The sequence below is a fragment of the Megalops cyprinoides genome, chromosome 10, assembly GCF_013368585.1.
Source record: "Megalops cyprinoides isolate fMegCyp1 chromosome 10, fMegCyp1.pri, whole genome shotgun sequence".
Classification (NCBI taxonomy): domain Eukaryota; kingdom Metazoa; phylum Chordata; class Actinopteri; order Elopiformes; family Megalopidae; genus Megalops; species Megalops cyprinoides.
Genome location: NC_050592.1, coordinates 19,255,497 through 19,264,299, shown reverse-complemented (window position 1 = coordinate 19,264,299; position 8,803 = coordinate 19,255,497). Strand labels below are relative to the sequence as shown.

Below are 8,803 nucleotides of genomic sequence, written 5' to 3'. Positions count from 1 at the left end.
TGAATAAGATTTATCTCTTACAAAGCAAGTAATGTCAGAAGCTCTCTCTCTCTCAAAAAGCTTTCGCAAACCCTGATACGCGTTTGTTTCCGAATACCAGCGTTATGGGGCATGCACATCTCACGGGCGATTGGCACCTGTTGGTCAGGGTAAGATTTTGGTAAAAGAAAAAAAAAAAAAAAGGTAGCATGTGGCAGCTGGACAGCTCATGCGCTCGGATCGGCTGAAACCCAGTGTGCCAAATCCTCGCGCGAACCCAAAAAGGTCTAAGGGAAAAAAGAAAGTTTCGCCCTTTTTTAAGCTCCACATTGTCCACGTCCTCACTAGAATGGATCCAATTAGACGGTTGCAGTCGTCATCACCCGGCCAGTGGTGCCAATACTTCTGGAGGAGGCTGGAGGTAGCGTACAGTAGCAACCACACGATTCAGAGTGGAGTCTAGGATTTATCGGCTCCCGATTGGTCGGAATTCTGTTTTTTTGACACGCAGACAGAGGAACCTCCTGCCGTATATATACAGCGGGTGATTTTAGCATTCCGGCAGCCGGTTTCTGTTAAGTTTGGAGTTACTCTGCTCACCACAACTGCATGCCCGCTTTTACTAACTAAACCAAGGCACAGCATCACAAGGAGTCTGCATGTCTAACCTGTAGACATGCTCAGCTTTGTGGATACTCGGATTGTGTTGCTGCTCGCAGTAACTTCATACCTAGCATCATGTCAATGTAAGTTTACATTTATTTTTTTAAGCCAAGGATTTCAGTTTTTTCTTGCTTTACACGAGAATTCGTTAGGAGTTTAATTTTGGGGACACAGCTGAAAAATCTCACGGACGGCGTCACCTGCTCCTGAGTGATTTCTTCTGGCCGTGTAAAACAAACGGATTAACCTCATCTGGTGGAATCTTCGTTGGTTCTCAGGATACAATTGCGGTTTGATGAATTGGTATTTGTAAAATTAGGAAGACAGACAGGTAGAAATTGCCACTGTGTTTGGAAAAAAATAAACCTCGTTTTTTAATTAGGTTGAATATTTAGGGTTTAGATAATAATTGGAACAATTTTATATGATCATAATTAACATATGATGAAAAGATGGTCTGAAGAGGTGTGAAGTATCCAAGGGCATGATCTCTATTATAGGGTGTAGGAAAACCGCCACCTGGTGGCAATTTTCTCTAAAATTGCACTTGGCTGCCGCCATGTCTGTTTTTCATATGAACTCGCCAGATGTTGGCATGAAGACAGGATAAGAATATTGTCTTATTTGTAGTATTTTCATCTTTTTGTTACAACAGTAGTTTGACGTGTCCTAGTTTTACAAATGGTAGAAGCAGTGGTTGAGTCAGGATTTTATTTTAGTTAATGAGGCTATCTGTTTTCAGTTGCCTATTTATTTCGCAATTTCAAATTACAGCAGGTAGACTGCTTAGTGCCTATGGGCGCCACCTAGTGGGTTTAAATGAATTTGTTATTACGATATTACCTCCATGCGAACTACCGGAGTGGTTGGATCCAATTGGTTGCTATAGTCACAAATCTTGGCTCTACAGTTACGCTTCTGCTAATTACCTAAAATAATCACTAATAACCACAATAGTTTTATTTAACTAAGCTTTGTTAATGTCTGGCTGTAATCAGTTGTCTTTGTATCTGAACCAATAGAAAAGTGGCCATCTAATGCGGACCAATTTTAATAACATTCTCTCTCACCTGTGAATAAATTATTGTCATGGGGTATTGCTATAGAAAATGCTATTTTTATATTTTACCGGGTTATAACTAAGAAACTAGATAAAGGATAGTTAATAGTTAAAAGATAAATAGATAAGGATAGTTTTATCTAGTATTTTGTCTTTTTAAATGGTACATTCAAACGTGCATGCATACATATAGTTCACACACACACACACACACACACACACACACACACACACACACATATACACACACACAGGTGTCTTTACACATTCACAAACACATGCAGACTTTACAGGGACATGCATTCTGGCACACTAGCAGACAGTGGCCACACATATCGACACATACGCAGACATCCACAAGATCTCATAGACACACACACAAAAGCTCATACACACGCATACACAGACATGCACGCACACTATGGTAGGATATGGTGTTTTGTACCACTAGCTATAGCATGTTTACCAAAGACTTACAGATGCAGCAATTCAGAAGGAGTATTTCTTATCTTTTTCATCTGTTTGTTTTCTTTCATCACATAGTCGCTTTTTCTGCATTAATGCTTGGAGGAGAACCAAAAAGCTGCAGGATGTCATAAACTGAAGACCATAGTCTCTGCACCAGCTTTAAATACTTCAGATATATGTGTTATATTTTTTATGCAGCATTAGCGTTTATTGTGGATTACATAAATCAATGTAATCCATTGATTCAGGCCTAGGTCTATTGTAATCTGCATCTCAGTGTTCATGAAGGATACATTTTCTGTATTATATAATATATTTATTATATATATATATAACATAAATTTTAGCATTATTTTTATTTGATTATTTGCTTTTTATTTTGTTATAGAGATATTTCATAACATTTTTTTGTTAATTGTAGATATATGAAGCATTATATTTTATTACCATTATATTTTAATTGTCATTTTCTCACTTCTTACTAAGTGAGTTATTACACATGTAATTACATTGTAGTTTAAGCCATACAGTTAGTACTGTGTAACTACTAACAACTATTATATAACGTTTTAGCAAGTATTATGTATGTCTTGCCATTATGGGTTAAGGGTTAAGGGTTGCTTTTGGGGTGTGGTATAGGATTATTCAAATAATAATGTAATAAAATAAATTACAAAATTGTGTTGCACATATATTACATTATAGAAATGTAGCTACATGTTTGTAACAAGTTAAGTACACGGTGATTAGAAGAAGCAATGTTATTGATACATTGATAAGATGTCTTTTTAATACAGTGTTGACACTGTTAACACTGTTAAAAATCCAAGGAAATTGTACGCATTAACTGTCCAGTTTAGATAAAATATGAAACTAATCACACAGACTTCCTCATAACTACTATAATTACAATGATATCATGTCGTTTATCTTAAATCAGACTTGAAGTATAACTAATCTGATCACAGGAAACAGACAGAAATGTTTTATGTTATTGTGTATAATTCCATATAATTGGTAGTAAGGATTCGAAGTAAATATTTCTATCAAAGTCACACTAAATGAATATACTTGGAGTCTGTTAGTTGTTCTTGTTTCACGGTATTCCTTTTTCATGAATAGTGACCAAGCTTTTTTGTTTTTTTTTTCTTCCTCTGCCTTATATTCATTTTCACAGATGAAACGGTTTGTATTTTATTTTGTATGTTAAGCTGTGCGATTTTTAGTACCACGGGAATCACCTTGCTTTACTTACCTACTTATCTTTCTTTTGACATTAGCCTGTAGTGGAATGTCCCTGAGAAGTCCCTCTTTGTCAATTTGAACAATCTCAATGATGCTACCATTGCATCCAGTTTGTGCTTTTATAACAGATCTAAGATGTCTTTCATTAACCATTTCCTGTCAGTGTGAGGGTACCCATTGGCAGGATGCAATGTCAGTCAAAAGCCTGGCAAACCTTTCTCACTTCCCCTAGGGGGTGGAGTTTTGTGAACTCTTAAAAACCCAACAAAAAAAGGGAATTTTGAATATGGACTGGTAATGGCATTGAAACTGATTCCAGTCATGGGAAGTGTATTAAGGATTATGGAGATGCTCAGGTCAGATTGTTTTTTCTCTGATATGCTATGATTGAGATTGTTACAGATTGGTCAAATGAATAGCACTATTCACTTGAGCCAAATAATTTGCTTGCAATCAACCTTGACTGTCAAACCTCACCACCTGATTGTGATGTGAGTTTGAGCATGTTTCTGTAAACTGCAGTAGTTATAGAATTCATAATAATCTTAAAATTAATCATATTGTTAACCAGCTTGGAGTCATTTCTGTGCATTAGCTTGTGAAATGCACATGCATTCTATACCTGTATTTCTGTGAGCTTGCATCCCCAAATAATATCAGTGATCTGCACGAGCGAAATGGCAAACTGTATATGTTTGCATTAATAAGAAATGTTAACAATGGAATGTCTTAATAATGATGAATCTCTTTTTGCCCTCTCCTGATACCAGGGATTGAAGGTATGCAGAATTGTTTCATGTTAACGTGTTATCTGAAGTGCTAGGTTCCCTCTGGTGTATGGGAGAACTGGTTGCAGGTTGCATATTTACGTCTGCTAGGTTTCAGCACTGCTATCAGCAGACAAACATTATCTTCTGAACACCAGTGTCAGCACCAAATCTTATAACAAACACATTACATTTTGTAAATTACTTTTTTGTTGAAATAATAGAAGTCATTTTGTCCTTTGTTCACTGAATGTGTCGCACACACATTTCTCTCTTCTCTATGAACACTGTAGGCTACCGTTAGGAGAACTCTCCCAGACCGGTAAATTGAACTGGAAATAGATGTCTTTAACATAGTGTTGAGTTCATAAACTGTGCGTGAAACCCAGCTGGTTTACATTGCATTAATGTTCAGCTACTGCTGCTCCTACTGATAATGATAATGATAATGATGATGGTGGTGGTGGTGATGTTGATGATGATAGCTGTGGTTATTCAATATTGTTGTTGCTATCATCATTATCATCATCATCATCATCACATCTGCCATTATCTAATTGGATTATAGTCATATGCTTCATGCTGAAGTCAGAGGTTTCCTTTTTTATTTCATACACAATTTTCAGAAATTAATAGGTGATAAATTCCTTAAGAACAAAAAGAAAAAATAACCTTTCATATAATATTACAATAATAAGGCTACATTCTTAAACATGTTGCTCATCATGCTGAATGATTGAGTACACCTTGTGATAACTGTAATTTAGAAATGAGAACATAAAGGTCACGTCTTGCATTTCACAAAATGAAGGCATGATACATTGCGTAGACGTGTTGTGTAAAGTGTGTTATTGTTATTTGTTTATGTAATTCTGTGTAATTGTGCCTTGCAGGGTCCTACAGGAGACAAAGGCCCCAGAGGTGATAGGGTAAATACAAAAAAACATTTCAGCTTCTACATTCACTGGTCCTGAATACTAAATGGCTGCATCATTGGGTGATGTACACTACTTTGCAGCCAAAAAGTCAGTTTAATGCCATCATAAATTATGCTAAATTACACAAAATCAACAAAAAAACCCTAATCTGACTGTCCGCTTAAAGGGACAATGGGTCAGGGGGTCAAAACAGACTCCTTTCCTTAAATAATACAGGTTCAGATCTGAAGCCACATTTGAACTCCAGGGTAAGCTTCCGTGTGCACACACATACATACACACGCACGCGCGCACACGCACACACACTCATATGTATATATATGTATTGTTAATACATAATTCATGTTGCTATGTCATTTCATTATTGTTACATGGTATTGCTGTTTTCCTGTTAGCAGTTATGTTAATCAAAAATGTCTGTATGGATACATTATTATCACATTTGAACAGGGCATTTGTGCAAGTGCATGGTTATTTCTGACTCTGCCTGTATTACTGACTATTTTCTCTCTCCTCTGTCTTTTTAGGGTCCCCAAGGGCCAAATGGTAAAGACGGCAAACCTGGACTTCCTGGCCCAGCAGGGCCCCCTGGTCCCCCCGGACTTGGTGGAGTAAGTTAAAAACATAATTTTTAGCACTCGTCTTTGTGTCAATCTTAGCTGTGCAACACCGTCTCATTTTGTTTGCTTTTGTTTGCTATCTGACTATGGAGGCACCCCAATCCGATGATAGTTTGACCAGATCTTATTTTTGAAAGTATATTGGCATCTTAGTCTATCCTCCTTTCCTACTGTGTTCTCCCCTGAAGTTATGAAGTCAATGTTCCAAACTTGGTATAGGATTCAAGGCACCCGTTGTTTTGAATCCTAAGAGTGAGAGGCTATCATGAGGATGTCTCATGTATATTTGGCTTCATGGGACAAATCCTTATCTCACCTGCTCTCAGGTAGAACTGTTTTGATTGGCGGTCTATATAAATGGAAGGGACTTCCTCTTTTAAAGGTAATCCCACCTCCTGATCTCAAAAGATAGCTACTTAATTCAGAGTGAAAACTCTCACCTGAATTCTTTCCAGAGGACCAAACCAGGAAGTGATGTTACTGCATAGTGTCTACAGCCAATACGAGTACAATCAGACAGTTGTACTATATGCCACGCCCTTCAACTATGAGTTTCATAGATTTCTTGTATATGGACCAGATAATTGGTGTGTGTCACATAAATTCTGTTTCTGCCATTGGGGAGGCAACAGGTTGATTTGCTAGCTCTTTATGAACAATCCCAAAGGGGTGTGGTGCAAAACAGGACATCCACAGTCAGCATTGGAACCTCCTGTTACTAAACAGGATCTCCTGTACAGGGTATGAAATGAACACAGGAGCTGAATATCTTGTTATAACAGAACATGTGTGCTGATTTGACTGTTTTAGAGACACACAAAGGCTGAATGACCTTTGAACTCTCTTTAGCATAACCCATTTCATTCCAAAATTGTGATTTTGTTCCAGTACCATTAGGACATATATATATATGTATATATATATATATATATATATATATATATATACGACGTAACGTAACAGTATGTAAACCAATAAAAAAGAAACAATGACGAGATGCAAATGAGAATCAACATTCATTTTGCATCATATTGCAATATTCAGTAATTGTTGATTTGATCTGTCATTTGGTTCTTTCTAAAATAGTCATATTGCAAAAATGTATTGTTCCCTAGATTTAAATGATGTATATGCATAGCTGATTGTTCATTAATATGTTATTTGTTATTCTTTGTAGAACTTTGCTGCTCAGTATGACGTATCAAAAGCTGCCGATCCTGGTCCTGGCCCCATGGTAAGAACATGCTGAAATGTCACCACCTTCATTTTTCCAAAGCAGGCAGGGTAGAGTTCCATTTTCATACAGCCAGTAAGGTATTGCTGCAATGGTGTGATAAACCTGCTGCAATGCAAAGTGTGAAGCAAGGCTCAATGACCATATTCAATGAGTGAATTATAAATGACATTGCACTGTATTATTATTGTTATTGTAATACAATTAATCCATTCCTTTCCTTTGAATACTGCGCAGTCACTTGTTAGAATACGTCAGTGCATAGGCATGGACTCAAACACAGACCAGGTGTACTCAGGTTCCACAAGGTTTTATAGAATGGGAAATTGCAGAGCAGGTTCGTAGTGGCAGAACATGCAGGGTCAAAAACCAGAAAGGCAGTCCAAGGCAGAATCAACAAGGAGCAGGGAACGAAAACAGGAGCAGGCTGGGTCAAACCAGGCAGTCAGGCAGAACAGGCAACCAAGGCAGGGCAGCAGGCAGGGATGAAGTCAGAAGTCAGCACAGGATCAACAACACGAGTAATCAGGCAGGTACACAACAGAGGGAGGGGGGGGGGGGGGGAAACTGAGACAAACTGACAACAAGACAGAGACAAGCAGGGCATATAAAGGGCTGGGCTGATGAGGAGATGGGATGCAGGTGGGCAGGCAGGCAGGTGGAGACGATCAGGAAATCAGGTGGGCGGGGACAGGGCGGAGAGCGGGGCAGGGCCGGAACACATGGGAACTGTAAACAAAAGCACATGGACGACACTGACAGACAGGGAGAAACACAAAAACAACAGCTACGGGGCCAAAGTACTGACCTGTGTCCTTGCATAGCATTAGTGCATTATTCATGAATGTACATTACAAATCTAGTTATCTCCCCATATTCCAAACTTTTAGTAGTGTGATAACAGTTAAATTAATATAATGAGGATAATATGAATATTGTAAGTCGCTTTGGATAAAAGCGTCTGCTAAATAAATAAATGTAAATGTAAATGTAAATTGAATGAATTTGGACAATTTCAGTGTTGTATTACATTTTTATTATTATTGTGGTAGTAGCTGTAGAAGGGAGGAATAGAGGTAGATTGAGCAGTGCTGTTGTTGTTGTTGTAGTTTTATTTATTTTTTTAATCTCACCAGGGTTTGATGGGAGTCAGAGGCCCACCTGGAGCTCCTGGTATACCTGTAAGTATACTGTTGGACTGTGATTTCATAGTGAATTTGAAGTATTTAAATCAATATTTTTGACATTCTTATGTGCCTTTTACTTTCTGAGTAACACAGGTGAGTCTTAATGTTTCCATAATTAGATTGCAAAAAAAGTGATTACAAATTGTTTCATGAAAGGACACCAAATTTGCATGTTTACAAAAATTAAACTTATGGTGTAAACAACAATAATTGGGCCTTTATTATTTTTTCCACACAAATACCAAATTAATTTATCTCTAATTCTATTGTTAAATTTCGATCGTGAGGGGTTCTTGTTCTTTTGCAAGAGCAAATTCACTAGGTTCATTGAAACAGACCACCTTATGGTCTGTGTATTTAAGGTGAAAACATTGGAATCCTCTGGTAGTATTTCGAATGCCGTGGTCATTTTTTGAGAATTTTTTTATTTTCATGTCTGACATTACATGGACCAGACATAAGCATGTGCCTTGTGAGTCTGGCACAATGCTGCTCCTTGAACACTTTTTTTTATTTCTCTCTTTCTCTGCAAACAGGGACCCCAAGGACCCCATGGACATGCTGGTGAGCCTGGTGAACCTGGACAACCTGTAAGAGCTCCCTCGCTGCACTTCATAGTCTTATTTTTTCCTCCCAAATAGA

General features: G+C 37.7%; 1 protein-coding gene across 2 annotated transcripts in view; it reads left to right on the top strand.

The window, feature by feature from the left end:
- Nucleotides 1-496: 496 nt before the first annotated feature.
- Nucleotides 497-8,803, top strand: part of LOC118784937 (collagen alpha-2(I) chain-like) — a 32,331-nt gene continuing 24,024 nt past the window's right edge. The window contains exons 1-8 of one of the 2 annotated variants that reach the window (XM_036539429.1): nt 497-725; nt 3,348-3,355; nt 4,186-4,194; nt 5,076-5,111; nt 5,648-5,731; nt 6,918-6,974; nt 8,111-8,155; nt 8,698-8,751. In XM_036539429.1, coding sequence (XP_036395322.1) covers nt 656-725; nt 3,348-3,355; nt 4,186-4,194; nt 5,076-5,111; nt 5,648-5,731; nt 6,918-6,974; nt 8,111-8,155; nt 8,698-8,751 — 363 coding nt within the window. In that variant the 5' untranslated portion in view covers nt 497-655. The remainder of the gene's footprint in view (nt 726-3,347; nt 3,356-4,185; nt 4,195-5,075; nt 5,112-5,647; nt 5,732-6,917; nt 6,975-8,110; nt 8,156-8,697; nt 8,752-8,803) is intronic. The other variant, XM_036539430.1, reaches the window with a different exon arrangement.